The 18,600-nt window shown below is 56.9% G+C and overlaps 1 protein-coding gene across 7 annotated transcripts in view; it reads right to left on the bottom strand.

Moving 5' to 3' along the window:
- Positions 1–18,600, bottom strand: part of DYSF (dysferlin) — a 107,546-nt gene that overhangs the window by 65,618 nt on the left and 23,328 nt on the right. For all 7 annotated transcript variants that reach the window (XM_076335619.1, XM_076335621.1, XM_076335624.1 and 4 more), the window contains 10 exons: positions 16,781–16,973; positions 16,066–16,221; positions 14,911–15,042; positions 14,337–14,503; positions 13,608–13,722; positions 13,368–13,473; positions 12,576–12,718; positions 11,420–11,593; positions 5,042–5,135; positions 4,617–4,694 (listed from right to left, as the gene is read on the bottom strand). In XM_076335619.1, coding sequence (XP_076191734.1) covers positions 4,617–4,694; positions 5,042–5,135; positions 11,420–11,593; positions 12,576–12,718; positions 13,368–13,473; positions 13,608–13,722; positions 14,337–14,503; positions 14,911–15,042; positions 16,066–16,221; positions 16,781–16,973 — 1,358 coding nt within the window. The remainder of the gene's footprint in view (positions 1–4,616; positions 4,695–5,041; positions 5,136–11,419; positions 11,594–12,575; positions 12,719–13,367; positions 13,474–13,607; positions 13,723–14,336; positions 14,504–14,910; positions 15,043–16,065; positions 16,222–16,780; positions 16,974–18,600) is intronic.

Raw genomic sequence — 18,600 nt, 5'->3', positions numbered from 1 at the left:
CCATCTTCTCATGGTTTTTTGCAGTACCCAGCTCCCTCTACCTCCGTCTGAGACTCCCCAGTTCTTGCATTAGGAGAAAAGGAGCAGTTCACCCCTGCCCACCTGCACTGACACTTAGGGTTCTGCAGGTTTCTATCATGCCAACCCTAAAACATCTCTTTTTCAAGCTGAAGAGTCCCAGCCTATGGAGTTATTCCTCATAAAGGGCCAATCCAGATCCCTGCTCATTCCAGCTCTTTTTGGGACAAGACAACCACAACGGTCCACACAACTTAGCTGTCTATCTATGCAAAGACCTTCCTTCTTATCCCACAGCAGCCTCCTTTCCTTAAAAACCTTTGATGAAGGATTTTTTTACCAAAAACCTTGTGGATGTCCAATGAGACCATGTTAACCGGAGCAACCTTATCCTCTGGCTTGTGACAGCTCCAGCTAGTGGAGACACCGTGACTTTCCCTGGCCACATCTCCCAGAACTCCACTGCTGTAGCATTTAAAATTTCCTCGCTGTCTGACTTGATCCGTCCTGGTCCAGGTTATCCTCATGACTCCTCACCCTGTCCACCAGCAGTGAGGTAGCACAAATGGTTCACCTATTGCCCTAAGGTGTGGGGTTTTCTCCCAAAAGATGACTCTACAAGGAGGAGCGTTTCAAGGGTGGTAACACGGCCGTCTTCCAGCACAGCAGAGAGCACAAACTGTTTCCACGACGCAGTCTTTCCCAGGGAGATGCAGGAGGCACCAGCACTGCACATGCGGGTGAGCAGTGACTTCAGGTCACCCCCTGCTGTGAAGACCAGGTCATGAAGAAGGTGGCTGGGACATTACTGCCTCCTTCCTGGGGTCTTTAACACCTCCAGAAGGGACAGGAGCTGAGGCTGCAGCCAGCAACCGGCCAGAGTCATCTTCTCAGCCCCTTTGCATGAGCTTTGGTAACCTCCGTGTCTCGGGGAGGGGTTTGGGTTCCCAGCACGCCGGGTTATCCCACCTGGCCTCCAGCTGCCACACCAGACGGCTCCGGGTTTCCCTTAGGGCTGCTGCATCACATCTGCCAGCCCCATGCAGGCATCTCAGGTACGCCAGGGTCTCGTCAGCCCCCTGTACTTAGGGCACTGAGCTGGGACCAAGGTGTCTTACCCCTAACTTGGGACAAAGCCAGAGGTTTCTCACTGCAAGGCAGCAGCAAATAGTGAGGAGTAGCCTCCCTTAACAACCAAAGCAATTAACGCAGGAAGCCTGAGATCAATTAACAACGGAAACATGAAACCTGAGCCCTCTCTAACACCTTCCCTTCCAGACAGCTTCAAAGAGCATGTGGCCCAAACCTGCTGTGGACATCCAGCCCGTGCCCGCGGTGGCACTGGGCACGGGGACAGGACGGGCGGCGGCAGAACCAGGATCAAGGGCTGGGTGAGACGCTCGAAACGTGCCATGGGATCACACTGTAAGACCTCGTGGAGACTGAACACCTTTCATAACCTGATAGCATCTACTGGTCCTTGTCAGGGATGAGACCTACGTGATTGCTGCATCCCACCTGACCGGTCCCAGGTGGACGCCTGAGCTCTGGTTGCCTGCAAAGCCCAACCTCCACGGTGGCAGGAGGCATCACGGGCCTTTTTGGAAGGACACAGGCTACCTCCTCTGCCTGGCACCCAGCACGACGTGCCACCACAAGACAGAGGTACACCGGACAGTCTATGGGGGTCCACCAGCATGCAGCGGGGTACCACCCAGGTCACCCCAAAGCCAGTCCCAAGAGACCTGCCGACAGCCAGGAGCATGGCAGACCCTACAAACCCCCGCAGTCCCAGGGCGGGTCCCCCCACCCTGCAAAACAGCGTGCGCACCCCAACACCAGCGCTATCAGGAGACTTTGAGCTTACGCTGGGAGCAAAATGTGTCCTGCCTACCCTGGAAGTGGAGGAGCATCCCCCAGACACCTGAACACGGGGCTGGCTGAGCAGATCAGCGTCCCCCACCCTCCGTCCCCTCTTCCAGGGATGGGGGGGGGTGGTGTCAAGGGGGGTGTATTTTCTTTCTTGGCGTCCGGACCGCAGCAGACGTGTTTAATGAGCCGGGGCTGTTTGCGAGGTGGCCGGCTGGAGAGAGCACTATTCACACTGAGAAGAACCTTTTCCACTTACGCGCTTTTTTCCAGTAAGAGGAAAGCAGAATGCGTTACAATAAACAAAAAACCATGGATTTGGATTTGCTTTTTTGCTCTTTTTTTTTTTTTCCCCCCTCTTCTTCTTTTTAAAGGAGGCCTCCATAAAGCCCCTTTGTTTAGACCCTCGTGTGCACAGAAGGTTTATTTTTATAACTGCGTAAAGCCCCCTTAATGAACTCCTTTATGCTTTGTTAAGGCAGCGGAGATCACAATTCCACATTGTGGCATGTTGTTACTCATGTTGTCCTTGGCCGGGTTTTTCCGAAGGAAGGGACTCCCCTCCCCGCTCCGCCGATCGGGGCCATGAGGTCACCTCGGTCCCCACCACTTCGAACAACAAACCCTTTGTGGAGGCAGAGGGGAGACGGGACCTCGGTGGGCACAGACACTGGGTGATTGTTTGGGTGCTCTGCACCTCTCCAGGGCATTTCTGCCCACCCCACACCCTAAGCCCTTCTGCTTCAAAATACCAGGGGGAGCAGGAGCCCCCCAGGACTGTGGTCCTGCTGCCCAGCACGGTAACGCCCGGCTGTCCCCGCTCGCTGCTCCCCGCTGCGGGTCCCCGTGCTGCACTGTTTTTGGGGTCTGTCCCTGTATCCCATCCAAGATCCATCACCCCCATGCCAACACTGGTGGGCAATCCCATGCCCAGCCCCTCTGCAAATCCCTGCGGCAGACGGTCAGTGACAGCCTTGGAGGGATGCTGGTTGCGTCCTGCCTGCGGGCATCACTGCGGAGGGGTGTGGGTGCTCCGGGGATACCTGCCCCGGGACCTGCTTACATCTCAGATGTGGCCCCTGCCTCAGGGCACTGAACTGATGGGAGACTTTTTGCATTGCCCCAGCTCCAGCTCTGAGTCAGAGGTAAACAGCGACGTCCCCACTGTCCTGCTTTCCCACCTCAGAATGACACTCCAAAGCATTAACGGCTGTGGGCAAAGGCAGCTTTGCTCACAAGCACCGAAGAGCCACGGGGAAGCCTGGCTGGGATGGCCCAGCCCATGGGGAAGAGGATGTGGGACCCTCCGGCTGCTTGGGGGCTGGTCCCTGCTCAGGTCAAACGCGAGGGACCATTCCTGGCATGTCCTCCCGCCTCCACAGCCACACTTCAGCCTCTGCTGCAAACAAAACGTTCCTGAAACCAAACCACCTACACCCAAGCACCCTTCAGCACCCAATGGTAACAGAGCTGCCCAACGGATAAAGTGACATGTCTTATTCTGGCTTGATTTCCTAACCCAGAAAACATGAGCTCAGCACGGGACATCCCGACCACATCAGCTCAAGTCTGGCAGTTTCAGAAGTGCCTGAAGCTGTGCTGGGGACGTGTTGAGCAGCAGGACGTGGAAAGCTCCTTGCTCAAAGCCCAGGACGCCCTTTTCTCCGCCTGGGACCACACTTTTTTCCATGAAGGGGCATTTTTTACAGTCCGGTCTGAAGGACGCCTGGTTCAGGCATTGGCTCCATCAAGGAAATCCCCCAGCCGTTCCCTCCCAGCCCCCTTGCAAAGTTTCCAGGATGGAGAGCGGAGGAGCAGCAGCTCAATTTAATGTTCGGTCGTGAAAACAAATACGAACCGTTTTACAGATTTGCCACTGTTAGGTATTTTCCTTTCCAACCGTATTTTCAATCAATTCTTTCATCCTTAATAAACGGGGTCTCCCTTCTTCAGCCTTGATCCCTTCCCCAAACCATAGGACAATTCCCCTCCACAAACCCCAAACCCAGGAGGCTGCTGGCCCCCTGCCCTGCAAGGGTGGGCAAGAGGCTGGACGGGATTCAACCAGCTGGGAGCAAGCTGGATGCTGAGGGCACGTAAATCCGACCAGAAACTTCATGAGGATGCCGGAGAAGAAGGTGCCTGTCTGCTCCGAGGTCCTGATAACACCCTTGCACCCTCTTTAATTTTTCTGAGCACATCTCATGGAGGTTTCTGCCCCGTGCTCCATCATCTCGACACAAGCCCAGAGCCCTCCATCCTCCCTGCAATCCCCCGGCTTGCACGCTGTGCGGGGGGGCAGCTCGAGGCGATGTGCCATGGTAAACATCCCTGCCCTCCGCTCTGTTTTTATTTGTCATGCCCCTGAGCCGTCTGCTACCCAGCCTTGCCACCGGCTTTCAGCGTCACCTCGGGTCGGGGAGAAGGAGCTATTAGCAAAGCAAACAGCTCTGACTCACGGCTGACCTGGGTAACTTGTGGTTTCTGGTTGGTTTCTCACACAAGAGTTCTTGAAACTCTGATTTTTTTGCTGATGGGAAATCAAGCTACCAGGCTGGTTGCCCTGGGAAAGCCTTGTGCCGCTGTCTTTTGTTGTTTGGCTGCCGAACACCCCTCATTTCACATCAATAAATACCCCAAAATTTGCTTTACAGACCCCACTACTCCCCAGCATTCGTTACAGCACTAATTACAAGCACAAACAAGTGGACGTGAGCATTTGGGCTTACCTGAAAAGCTGTCCTTATCCATGGCGATCAGATCCCGCGCTTGGTACATGTAGCAGCGGAGGTGGTATCTGTTCCCACCTGTGTAAATGAGAAACAGTTAACAGATGAGTCCAGGGATGAGTGCAGGGCACCGGGGGAATAGCTGGGTTTTTAAGCAGCCCCAGGCTCATCTCTGAGAGCAGCTCGGTTTAATCCTTCCCGCGGCTTTCCCAAGAGAGCACTGAGCCCTGAGCATGTCGATGTTCCCAGGGGGACAAGCCCTGCCCCATCCTTACCCACCCCGCTCTTTCCATCCGCCTGCACTCGAGGCAGGTGAGAGGAAGAGGATGGGAAATGCTCGGCTATGGGGTCCCCGCAGCAGGGACCCCGTGCCAGGACTCGCTGCAGGGGAACTGCACCCTCGCCTCCGACCCTTGGGGCCTTACAGTCAAATATGCACGAAATGGTGGGTCTGTTGACACCGAAACTGAGGGTGGAGATGGATTTGCCATCGTCACTCCTGTCGTCTGTCACTCCTCCCTGCAAGAGAAAGCAAGGCAAGGTCGGTCATGCCGGGACCCCCTCTGCGGCCGGAGCTCCCCGTGGGACGGGGTCATCCAGGGTATTATCCACGTGGGTGTCCAAGAGGACTTTCGGCTTCCCCATGGAGGGACCCTCAGGCTCTTCTGCCCCAGGAGGGCAGAGAGGACCCAGCTCCTGATCCATGCCGTGCTGGGAGGGAACAGGACACGACAACAAAAGCAGCCCGAGGGTCACCAATTCACATCCCACCTCCCAGCATCTCACCAGCACGGAAAAGCCTCTCCATAAAGTTCATCATACTTGGAGCAGTAGTTAGCAGTTAAAGCAATTTCACTAAGTTCCCTTGCGAGCAAAATTAATGGAGTATAAACTTTGTGAACGGTGATACAGACGGCGTCAAATGCAGCCAAATGCCCCAATCACTGCCCGGGGGGAGCCTCAGCCGACCTTGGCCATCGCTCTTCCCTCTTCTCGTGTTCGCCTACGAGAGCTGGCCTTTTATCACCTCCTAATTGCCACATTCGGCTTGAAATATTTAGTTGCAGGAAAAGGAGCGTAAAGGTAACTTCCTGGCGAGTTTAAATCTGATCTTTAAATATTTTTCAGTTATCGAATGCTAGGGAGAGACAGGAGGGGTGTTTAAAGAAAAAAAGGAAAAGAAAGAAGGAAAAAAGAAAAAAAAAAGTGGGTCCAGGATGGAGATTCCGGAGCCCGGAGCTGCCTGGTCCCAAAAACGCGTCAGGAGCTTAGGTGGTCTGCAGAGCCCTCCTTGCCTTTCCGGGCAGGAATCGCAATTACCGTGACATTGTCTGCAGAGGAAGCCCAGGGGTTTGCGCTGTATTTACGGCGGTGAGGTCGCGCCGAGGGTTTGCAAGGCAACCTCCAGCGCTGCCTTCCCTTCCTCGCCCCCCTCCCCGCGGGAGCTGAATAGCTCCTCAGTTATTTTTATGACCTTTCTGCCCGGCGGACCGCCGGTCCCCCCAGTCCCCCCACCCCGACCTGCGCCTGCTGCCAGCCTCAGGAAGGGCAAGTGGAGGGGACCGGGAGCCGAGACAGGCAGGGATTGCTCTCTGAATCCCTCAGCAAGGGCTTGGGGACCCCCCAAGTCTGTCCATCACGGGGAAGGGGGGCTCCTCACCCCCCAAAACACCATGGAAAGCACGCCTTGGAGAGGGAAAGTTGGAAAACGCTCTTGCTCAGGACTATGATTTGCCCTTTGGGGTCTCCACGCAGGATGGAGTACCCCCACAACCTCCTCCCTTCGTCCCGTCCCCGCAGGGTTCCCAGGCACCCGATTCTGCAGTGGGAGCCCATGCACGGTGCACGGTGCAACGTAGCAGCCACACGCCTCGGGCGTAGGAGCACTGGGGGACAGAGGCACCCTCATCCCGGTGGCATCCCACCGCTCTGCCCCGAGCAGGACTCCTCTGCCGCTGGGCTTTCCCACCAGGACCCCCACGCTTAGCACAGCCGGCTGGTCGTTTGGGCACAAAGCTACAGACCCCCACCCTGGCCAAAGCCTGGTTTAACTCATGTCCCCACTCCTCTCCTGCCTGGGGAGCGGTGGTTCAAACACGCCTGGTGCAGAGCCAAAGGTGGGGCGTAAGCGTCGGCAGAAACAGGCAAGATTTTCCAGCCTGGCATGGAAAACCCAAAGCTCTCTGTCAGCCAAAGGTTTCCCTCGGATGATTTTTGGAGGAGGATGGGAGGAAATGGGGCTTGCAGGGTGGGAGGGCTGCTCGCAGCTCCGCGGCAGAGCCACTGGGCTTTCCATCAGAAACCAGAGACGGCCTTGAGCCGCAGAGCTTCAGCTCTGGGCTTCCCAGAAATCGGACTGAGGGCAGAGAGGTGCCCAGGGGCCACACCATGTCCCATGGTCCTTCTCTTTTAATGACTGCCAGTGATGAGCGAGCTGCCAAATGGCAGGTCCCAAAAAAGCTGGGACACACTGTCACAGAGAGGGAAACCCAGGAACAAGCTGATACGATGGAGGTGATGGCCAAGCCAGCAAGCCCGAGGGAAAGGAAGGCTGCCCAGCTCATATGGGGGGACGCACAGGTGAAATACAGGCAAAAAGAGAGGAAATGACAGGACAGCGCTGCCTCCACATTTTGGGTATGGGTGGGAGTGCTAAAAGCCTTCTGCATCACCAGCTTCTTGGTCTCAAGCTCCCCATTGGGAGCTGGGACCCATCATGAGAAGCAATAAGCGCCAGGTGCTTTGTGGCTGTCCCCGGGGGTAGAGGGGGGCTGCCAAGTCACAGGCAAGGGAGAGGGCAGGGTGGCCACGGCAAGGGCAAAGGGGGTGGCCTGGAGGACGGGATGCTTTGCCCGGGACACTCGTGGCCTCACCACAGGTCTACTTCCCTGAGTCCTGCCCTGAGCCACCTGTGGACTGTCCTGCAGGAAGGCTCCAAGGACTGCCGAGAAAATGGCACAGCAGGAAGGAAAGAGCCATCATCCTTCTGCATTGGAGAGCACACGGCTGGGTGCAGCAGGAGAGGGCAGGTGCATCAGTGGGAAGCAACGTCTGAGGCAGCTCAACCCACCCCAACGGGCACCCCAAATCCATCAGGCTAATTGCATCCAAGGCAGCCGAAACCCAGTGCCACGTGGCAGCACCACAAGCCCTCGCAGCAGCACGTGGCCCGGCTTCGGGCAGCACCACCCTGCGAGCAGCCGCGCTGCCCAGCCCCCATGCTGCTCCCCATGGGACGGGCGATCGGGGAATGTCTCCTCCTCCCCATTGTTTGGGGTCAGGGGAAGGATGGAGCATACGTGAGCAGCGAAATAAAAGTCTTGGAGCAAAAGTAGGGGTGAGCATGTGCTTGGGGAGAGCAAGCATGCAAAAGAAATCATGCACGCGTGTGCACACAAGTATGTGTGGGTCTGGGGGGCCATCGTGACGCAGTGGGGCCGGGCGAGGGGAGCAAGCTGGGGTGACCTGGGCACACAGCAACCCCCCGGCTCTTCCTGCTCCAGGGAGCGGGGCTGGCTGGGAGCAGACGCCCGCACCCTGCAGGTGGTGCTGAACTGATGCTGAGCTCACCCTGCAAAGGTGCTGAGCCCCACGCACAGCCCCGGGGCTTCAGCTGCTCAGCTCCACCACTGGAGTGGGATTTTTCGGGGAAGCTTCCGCCAAGGAGTCATGAGCTCCTACAAAACCCTGCTCAGCAGAAGGGCAACCCGGTGGGGCTCTGCTTTCCAGTTGCTCCCAGCTCTGGGTCACCCTGATCCCGAAGTGTTGGGGTTCAGCATGTCTTAACGGCAACGATTGCGCAGTTTGGTAAGGCCGGAGCGATGCACGCTGAGCATCCCCGGGAAGAGGGAGGCCCAGAAACCCCAAGCACCATCCACACATTCCTGCATCCAAGACACATTCCTTCTGGTCATGTTTGGTATTATCTTGCTGTTGGAAACCAACCCTTTCACATAGCTCGGGGAATTAGCACTTGGGGTGTTGGCTTGTTCTGTCTGAGTTTGCACTTTAATCCTCCCTCCATTTCAGTTTCCCTGCACCGCCGTACGGCTCCTTTGCTGGACGGGCTCCGGGCAACCCATGCCACAACCACAAAATCGCACAAATGCCTTTCGTGGAGAAGGCGGCAGATAACAGGAACGGGACAGAGCAGACAGGAGGAGCTTCGGGAGGCTCCAGCAACCGGTGGCGTGCCAGTGGCAGCCCTGGCCCCAGGCCTGGGTAAAAGCTGAGCTGGGGGATGCTCCAGGCTCCCTCTCCTGACAGCATCTTTATTCTGCTTCAGCGTGATCAGAGCTGGCGGCAGCAGCTCAAACTCCAGCTGCTGACCTATCCGGGCGCCCTTCTCGGACTCCGCGCCCCTGACACCTCTGTCTTGAAAAGCTACCTCCCTCTGCCTGCGTTAAAAAAAGCATCGGAAATAGAGTGGAAAATCAGTGCCCACCCTTCCCAGCCCCCAGCACCCACTCATATTTTCCCATCCTCGGCACCACTTCACCCCACCACACTGATCCCAGCTCTGCGGCATCACGCCGAGTTCCTCCTCCTGCTCGCGGCTCCAGCGGATGGAGGGGTCGACCCTGTGCAGGACCGGAGGGTCTGGGGTTGCTGGATGGGAGATGCTATGAAGATTTAGGTATTATTTTGGGATGGAGCATCCTGGAAAAATACGTAAGTCATTCAAGCGAGAGAGGAGAGCTGTAAAGGCATGAAGCTGCAAAACCAGAAAGTATGGCAAGATCATTTATAAAGCAATCCTCAGAAAACCAAGCAACCACAGAAAATGCGGCCAGTAACCCCAAAATACGAGGGCACCGAGGCGAGCCAGAGTGACCTACTGTGGAGGGGAATTCGGCGAGCAGAGCCCCAAAGGCGGGCGGGCCAGTCCTGCACCCTCCAGGCTGCCAGGAGCCGGAGCCAGGGCTGGGGAGGGATTCACCTGCTGCTCTCCCGGGCTGCTCCCTCCCGAGCTGTCACCCTGCGGGGACAGCATCCCCCGAAATCTCCGTGCCTGAAGTAAATACTACTCCTTGTCAGACGGCATCGCCCTGCCCGGGCAATGGTTCAACTCCCAGAAGCAGCACGGTCCTACAGCGGGACCTGGTGCTCCCCCAGGACCCTGCTGTCACCCAGGACACCGCTGAGGGTTTTCCTTGTGCTTTGCTGAGGTTCAAGCAGGGAAAATTTATGGTCCAGGCATTTGCTTGGTGTAAGGGAATTGGATGTCTGCATTGGGGTCGTTATAGGAGCAGCAGTGACCTTTAGGGCAGTGTTTGCTGGGGAAGGGGAAGAGAGAAAAGCAAGGCAAGGCAAGGCAAGGCATGGCAAGGTATGGCAAGGCAAGGCAAGGCATGGCAAGGTATGGCAAGGCAAGGCAAGGCATGGCAAGGTATGGCAAGGCAAGGCAAGGCATGGCAAGGTATGGCAAGGCAAGGCAAGATATGGCAAGGCAAGGCAAGGTAGAACGACTGCTTTTTTTGCTAGAATTGTTTTCAGTTAGAAAATAAGCAAAATAATAAACTGGATTTGTTACATGATAATATAATAAAAGTTATAGAAGTAACTTTGGCATAAAGATAAATGAGAGCTCTGGGAGGCTGCTAAGAACTCAGCACTTAACGCTAACTGACACCGCTAAGAAATGCTTGGAAAATAAATACGCAAAGTAGGTAACATCAGGTCTAACAGGCTTTGGGGGTGGAGGGCTGGAAGGGGCAGCCCCCAGCAGCCTGGGGCAGGTGGGGGTCCAGCAGCACAACAGTGACACCGGGGGACACTTAAATCAACCGGGGACCCCCTGCCACCGCATCCGCGTCACCAGGAGAGAAGCAAGAAGCAGCTCCCAGGCACGTTGCCACATTGCCATTTTAATGGGGCTTTTTTCTCCTCTTCCCCTTTGCTTCAGCCTCTGCCCCACACGCAATGGGGAGGGGATTTTCCTCTCCCGGGTCTCCCCCACATCCCCTGGTACCCCCAGCAGACGGGTCCGTCAGCCGCCAAACTCACAAACCCGTTTCATTTGCGGGCTAACGAAGGCGAAACGAGGGCACGGCTGAGCCCCTTGGAAAACCGCACGACCAAGCGGAGACCCAAGGCAGCCCCATCAGACACTGCCCACCCACCTCCCCTCGCCCCCGGAGACAGGGAAGGGCACGGGGGGTTCCTGCATGGCCCCATGGGTGTGCACGCACACACACACACGTATGCACGGACACGCACCCCATGTTATAGGGTTTTCCAGCTAAATCCTCCTCAATTGCCTCTGCTGAGATGCAGAGGGATGAAGGGTCTGGCCAGAAATCATATCAACGGGCCCCAGGCTGAAGGGGGAGAAGCCAGGGTCCCACCGGCAGCCCTGGGGGTGGGCAGCAGCTGGGACCCGCCTCGGATGGGGCCAGAGTGAGCTCAGGGCTGATGCACGTGGACACCATGAAGCCGCTGGTGTCCCAAAGGGGCTGCTGGGTTCAAACGCTGGACGGAGGGAAGGACAGAGCAGAGAAGGAGGGGGAAAAAAAGCCAAATGGGTGGGGAAAAAATAAAAAGCCCTATAATAGGGGCTTTGTGCTGCTGTGGTTGGTTCTCATTTAGTTATTGGAAAAGCCAAAGGATTATGAAATCCAGTGTATTAAGAAAGCCAGAATATTAGCTAAACAAACAGCGGCGGGTGCAGGTGGCAGATAACGAGTGGCAGATAACGAGCTTTGCTCCGGGTCCGCTCCCTGGGATGGGACGGAGGGTGGGAGCAGACCCGACCGGGCTCCCCCTCCCAGGCAGCAATTTTGGGGGGAAAGGTGGGTACTTACCAGGGCCCCCTCCAAGGCGAAGACTGCGGCGGCCCCGGTGCGCTCCAGGGGCTCCATCCTGCGCCTCCAGCGGCGGCGGCGGAAGGTGTCGGTCCGGCGATGCTTCAGGTGGAAGCGCCAGCCGAAGAGCGAGGCGTACTCCCAGCCCTCCCCATCCAGCTCCTCCTGCTTGTGCTACGGGGCAGGGACACGCCAGGGCTCAGGGGGGCTCGGTCCCACCACCCCACGGCCCCTCTGCAGGTGACAACGGCGGGACCCCGGCACAGCCAAGGGGCAAAGCCGCTTTGGGGCTCTCCAGGGCCAGGGCTGTGCCCACCCAAACCTGGGACCAGCCTCTTCGAGTTGTTGCCTGCTACAGTTGTCCCACCTCGTGTCCTCTCGTAGGTCTCCGGCTTAGCCGGGGATTCAGCCCTTCGTCCAGTCCCTGGGGTGAACCCTACTTGGAGAAGGGTCTCGCTGGGCTGGGGGCTGCCCGTGCTGAGCAAGGAGGGGGCTGCATCCTGCCCAGGCCTGGGTAGCACCAGCGCCTCCGTCTTCCCAGCCTGCCCTCCACTTTGCCACCACCCCTGATCCCTCCTGGGGCCACCACGGCTCTGCCACCATGGGACATCCTGTCCAGGGCATCAGTCACAAGCCCGTGAAGGCTTTTTCTCCCCAGAGTTGTGTCACCTCCCTGTGACACTTGCATCCCTTTGGCAAATGGGGTGGCAGGGGTTCCCCGTGCTTTTCATCCACAATTAATCTAGAAAAAGTGCTGGAAAGGGAGGAAAGTGTCCTGGGGAACTTGCTGGGGGGGAGGGATGAGCGGCAGCGCTGTGGTGGCATTTGCAGTCCAATTGCACCACCTAGAGGGAAGCAGGACTGGGACAGGGGACAGGCGAGGGACCTCTGCCAGCCCCGGTCCCCCTGAGCTGCTTCGTGGCACTGGTGGAGGTCCCTGTCCCACCCTGCAGCCCAACCAAGCACCCCTGGGAGGTGTTGACCCCCATGGTGGAAACCACAGAGGCTGCTGCTGCTCCAGCACGGAGACCAGGGCCACCAGGCTCCAAAGCACAGCAGGACTCTGCAGAAGGCCAAGCACCTCCACCTCCGCATGGAGAGACAGGGACACGGCCCCAAGCCGCTCTCACCCTCTTCTCCCCAGCCCCCGTCCTACCTTCCTCATGGCCTCCATCTGCGTGATGTCCCTCCGGCGGAGCCGCACCCAGCGCCGTCGCCGGTTGGTGTGGTACATCTTCTCGGCCGGCACCCAGGCCTTGGGCTTGCGGTCCGGCGGGATGGTGATGCCGTACTCCCAGCCTTGGAGAGAAGGGGACACCTGGGTGAAGGCGGGAGAAGAGCCCCCGACCTTGCCTCCCACCAGGGACCTCTCTTCACATATATCCAGACTGGAACAGCTTTAATAGCAAAGGTTTGTCCAGATACAACACACTTTCCCAGTTTGCTGGTCCACGCAGATAACGACCTACTCATGCTGCTACCCAATGGAGGTGTCCCCCTGGGGATGCCCAGGTGATGGATTCATGGTGTCCCACCAGCCCTTGGCTCAGAGTCACTGCCTGGGGACTCTCCTCTCTGTCCTTCCTTCCTCAGGCAACCCCAACCTTTGTGACCATCTCGGATGCCCTCTGGCCTGATGCTTTCCATTTCTCTTTCACCAGAAGCCAGGTAAGATCTTCGAGAAGAACAGCCTGGACTACCCCCAGCAGCAAGGAAAGCACTGCCTTTACAGCTGCCCACCCCGCAGCCCCAGCCTCAGCCAGAGCAAGGGGGAGAGGGTACCCCCAGGGCCTGATCCCCTTCTCCTGAAGCCAGCGGGGCAGCTCACACAGCCGTGAAGGGGATGTTTTCATCCCTAGTGCTGGATGGGCCTGTGGAAGGAAACACCACGATGGGCAGAGTAAAGAGGATGAAAATGGCATGGATGCCCAAAACTGCTTTCTGATACCTTTCTCATCCACGGCTCTGTTGAGATCGGTGTCCCACTCCACGTCTTCCCATTTCCAGCCCGGAGGACACTCAATCTCATCCTTATGCAAGACCTTCTCCCCGTTCTGTGGGATACAGGGGTGTTTTCAACCAAACAGTGCCCAGCAGATGCCTAAATCTCCCCTGAGCCCCCCCGGGGCTTCCTGCCACTGCAGCCTGGGGCGGCAGCTCGGCACCAGGCTGCCCGCTTTGTCCTTACCACATCGGTGTAGGCGTCAGTCATGTGGATCCACTGGCCTCCAGGCAGCCGGACCTGGTTCTCGAACACCTCCTCCACGAAGCTCAGGTGCCCGGCGTCCACGTCGTACAGCAGCCTGCACCCCGGGGAGATGCATGGCGTCAGGGGCTCCCCCTCCTGCCCTCCCAGCCCTGCACGGGCAGCAGCACGGCCTCGCATCTTTCCTCCTCTCGTGGCCAGCCACGACACCCCAGCACACGCTTTGCCTCCTGAGCCTCTTCCACCCCAGATGCACCAAGCAAAGCTCCCACGAGACCTCAGCAGCCCGGCTCAGGTGAAGCCCAAAATACAGGCTGTAAATCCAATGCAAGAAGATGGCAGAGCTGTGCTGAGCATCCACCATCCCCTCCCATCCCCTCATTCCCCCCCCTGGGATCCCACCTCCAAAGCTCCTCAGTGTGGGGCTTGCACAGGCACCCCGGTGAGCTGGGTGCCGGGGCCATCATGTCCGTGAGTGCCTGTGCAGCACCCACCGCCCCAGGGACATCACCCAGCGCAGAGACGATGCTTTTTGCATTAACGCTGCCGCCTACCAAGGACGGGGCAGGCAGACAAGGAACCCCCATGGCACCCCAGATCTCCAACCAGCTTTCTGGGTCACCTTGCCACCAGCTTAGCATCTGCTCAGGTTTTTGGGGTGCCCGCGACAGCCCGTCCAGGCTCTGCTCTTTGCAGAAAACCATCACTCACGTCTTCTCCGGGCAGATGAACCAGTCCCCGGCCCAGGTCCAGCCCGTGGAGGGGCGGAAGCTGTCCTTGGGCAGCTTGATCTTGCCGGTGACATCTGAGTATTTGGGGTAGGTCAGGCCGGTCGTGCCCCAGTTCCCCACCAGCGCCAGCTTGGTCTGGTTCTCATACTGGGGGGAGCAAAAGCAGAGAGGTTTTTGCATTGGAGGCACAAAATCCCATGAATAATCCTTTTGAAATCCCATAAGTAATCCCTTCCTTCCTGGAGAGCCCCATCCGGAGGACAGACCTCCTGGGAAGAGCCTAACCCCCTCCCACCAGCCCCCCGCCCCCATGGGCACCCCCAGCTTTCCCCCCCCCCCCAGCAGGTGGAAGGAGATGTGAAGCCACGATTCCTTTCAGGCTGGATGCTGGTGGAAACAGCCCGCTCTTCTCACGGTTGGTAGGGGTTGATGCGACCCCCACCTGGCGGTGCCCTCACCCGCGGTCCAGCCCACCCCCTCCTCTCCATGGGGGAGCTGCTGCCCACGCCGGGGAGAAAAAAAACCCTCTATGGTGGTCCCTGCGAGATGCTCACGGTTTCGGCAAAGACGGAGAGCTTCCCCTCGGCGTACTGGTTAAACTCCTTCTCATCGACCGACAGCCCGAACCAGAGCTGGACCCGGATCTGGGCTGGGATCCTCGGACCCATCGCCTCCTCCTGGGGGTACTGCCAAAGGCAGAGCCCCATTAATATCCCCGAGGAGGACATTAATGGGGGATGCCCGGGATGCGAGGCTGGGGGTGGTGGGTACGAAGCCCCCATAGCCCCGGCCGGGAAGGCAGGGGGGTAGGTGGGACATGGAGCATCCCTGGGAACTGGGACAACATCAACAGCGTGCAGAGCACTTTGGGGATGACCTCGAGGAGCTTCAAAGCCCCGGTGGTCAGGGCTTCTGCGTCCCGGTGAGACACCCTTCAGGGCTAGGACACCAAACCCAGCCAACATACTTCAGCAAAAATAGAAAGAATAAACAGGGAGATGTCTCACTGCCCTTTTTTCTCTCTCTCAGTCACTTTTTTCCCCTTCAAGTGATGCTAGTTTTCCATCCAGAGCTAAAGTACAGAAAAAAACCAATATATTTTTGTTCATCTTTTGCTGCCAGCTGGGCTTGGGGTTTTGGGGTTTATTCAGTTTATTTTATTTCACTTTATTTTTTTAGAGCTTGTTCAGCACCGATTGTCTGCTCCCAAGCTGGCACGCAGTGAAAGGCCAAAGAAATATCATTTGAGATGTGAGAAGCTCAGTAAGTGCCTGGCAGAGGAGGCCGCAGCTTAAATTTCCTGGGGTGGCAGAGGGTCAGGAATTTTGAAAAACATAAAATAACATTAAAAAATTAAAAAATAAAATATATTTTTAAAAAAAGCACCATCTGGGCCAAAGTGCACGCAGCTTCACTGCCCTGGCACTTGCAGAAAATATGAAGATATTCACGGGGACCTGCTGCAGATCCATGCAAAGAGGAGCTGAACTCCACCAGAAGCACAACCAGGCTCTCACCGTGCAGGTACCAGCTTCAACAGGGTTGAAACTGGGGCTGAGGGTCCCCGGAACCCCGGGCGCTCGTGGGTTAACGCAGCCCATTGTGTTGGGATTTCAGGTTTCCCTCACAACTGTCTCTCTCTTTTTTTTTAGGGGAAAATGTTTTAAAAATGAATATCACGCACGGACACACATCAGAAGGCAAGGTACCTTCAGGAAGATGGTCTGCAGCTTCCCGCAGTTCTTGCCGCAGCAGCTGGAGATGCCCCTGGAGAAAAGGACCTCGTGGGCTGGCACGCGGGCGTACGCTACGCGCTTGTCTCCCTGCAGCATCCAGATGACTATATCGGGCAGGCTGTTTTGGGGCTGGAAAACACAAAAGCCGTAGTGTCCGACCAGGGGGCTCCGAACTAGCACATCAGCCGCGGGGGGATGCGGGAGGCTGGAGAGCAGCCGTGCCCCGACTCCCGCTGCCAACCCAAGCCCATGGAGTGAGACCAGTCGACCCAAACCCCATCTCAGCAGCTCTGGATCCCATCTGGGTCTGGCCGGGGCACAGCAGCCCCACATTTCTCCAAGCCCTGCCCTCCGCAGCCAGCCCAGGTCGCTTTGGTTGAGGGTTTACCGGCCGTGCTGTAAAGCTCTGCCATGAACAAGGCTAAACCTCAACGGCCGGCTGCCAAACCTGGCGCCTTCCTAACCCAGTTCGCATCACTGCGGTGGGATGCGGGTGCAACCCTTGCATGGGGGGCCAGGACTCTGCCTGCGAGAGCAGCATCCTCTCTGCATCCTACCGCACCGCCGGGTGATGGCTCACAGCCGTCACACCAAAACAGCACTGCGACGGCGAGCTTGGGAAGAACGAGACACCCCCCCCCCCCCCAAAGGTGAAAAGCAGCTCCTGCCACCATCGCAGCAGCATTACCTCCTCTGCCATGGCCTTCAGCCTGGAGAGCCAGTCCTCTGCCTGCTCCAGGGCCACCAACAGGCTCGAGTCGTCGTGCTTGAGCTTCAGGGCTGCCTTCACTATCTGCTCCAGGTTGGTGCTGCGAAAGCGGTACATGTTCTGGTCCAGGTGGGTGCTGGCCAGCTTCCCCACGACGTCGGGCAGGGTCAGGCTGGGGGGATAGGCAGAGAAGCGGCGTTAGCAGCTCGTTCACCCTCTCGTGGAGTTTTGCTGTCTTTATTATTTTTTTTTCCTCCTTTTCAGCAAGTTTCCAAAGAATTAACAAGCCGCCGAAGATACATTTGGGGAACATGGCGATGCCAAGAGCAAAGGAGCTTCAAACCGCACTTGCAGCTCCCCACGCATCACCCACAGCAGCCTGGATGGAGCCCTGGCTGATCCACACGCACCACGCGCGCGCACACACACACACACACAGACATTTTAATATAAATTGATTCAAGATGCTGGAGAAACGTTTCAGGAGTCCGGGAGGATCTTCGCTGCGCTGAGCCATTTAGAGGATTTCCTGTAAAATGCAGTGATTTACGGTGCTGCCCTTATTAACGCTCTTCTTGCTCCCGGCTCCCGCCCCGCAGCCCCCCGCCAGCCACCAGCGTTCCCCCCTCGGGCTGGGATGGGGCTCCGTAAGCCCTGTTTTAATTGCATGATAAGTAAGAAGGACAACATCTCTTGCCCAGCTGTGCTCATCGAGGTGTGCCACGGGCAGATGCACGCGGTGGTACCTGCCCGAGATGGTGTCGTTGCCGGTTGTCTCAGGTTAATAACATGGATTCCTTTAACAAGAGGCTTAGGGAGAAATTTAGGGGGAAATTTAGTTCTTTCATTTCTCTTAAAGAGAATTGGGTTTGCTGCTTTTTCCAAAGGGAGACGAAGCCTTGCGGGTGCTGCTAATTAGCCCGATCAGTAGCTGCTAATTAGCACAGTAGCATCCTGTGCGAGGAGCTAAATTAAAAGACCGCGCTGGGGTTGCAGCCCCAAGCCCTCCATGGTTAGACCGATCGCGCGCCGTGAACCCAGTTTTGTGTGTCCACGCTTCGTTTGTGTGTTTATTACGAGGGAGCTGCTGACGAGCTGACCTCCCACTCGTTTTCCGTGGCTGGCTTTGTCGCTGGTGCCCGGGAAGGACGCTGCTCACCTACCAAGCAAACACCACTTCGTGGCAGAAACTAGGATGTACTTCAATATCCTTGCAGGAACAGGAAAAAAAAAAGGAAGGGAAAAAAAATATATATATACACACTGCAGTTGAATTTAATTTCAGAAAGATAAACCATAAAACTACACAAAAAGGAGGAAATGTGTTAAAGAGCTGTGAAAAGGAGCAGCAGAAAGGGTTAAATCCTATAGGCAGCATGGAAATGGTTTGAAGACACCTTGTTTCTGGAGATACCTGCCGCATGTCAGGGGCCTGTAACAACCACAACGGTTGTTACAAATGAAGTTAAATTGTGCTCAAATGGGACAAAGGAAAAGACCACAGACCCAACCAAATGAAATGTGAAAATACCGTGAAATAGTTAAGGAAAAAAAAAAAAAGCAAAAAGACGGAGGCGCCCGCATTAAAAGCCTAAAACCTAAAGACCTATCCCTGTTCAGGTGGATAAACAACACGAGGAACGTGTGCCGGTGAGCCGGAGCTGGAAGCAGCATTTTTCATAGCAAAAAAAGCTGGGAGCCGGGAGGACGTCAGGGCAGAGCCCCTCGTCGGGGTCCGTCCTGCCTTGGCGGCCGGGAGGAGAGGACTGGGAGGAAATCAGTCGAGCAGCAAATCATTT

The sequence above is a fragment of the Aptenodytes patagonicus genome, chromosome 4, assembly GCF_965638725.1.
Source record: "Aptenodytes patagonicus chromosome 4, bAptPat1.pri.cur, whole genome shotgun sequence".
Taxonomy (NCBI): Eukaryota; Metazoa; Chordata; class Aves; order Sphenisciformes; family Spheniscidae; genus Aptenodytes; species Aptenodytes patagonicus.
Note: the sequence above shows the minus strand (reverse complement) of the source record. Positions and strands in the feature narration are given on the sequence as shown.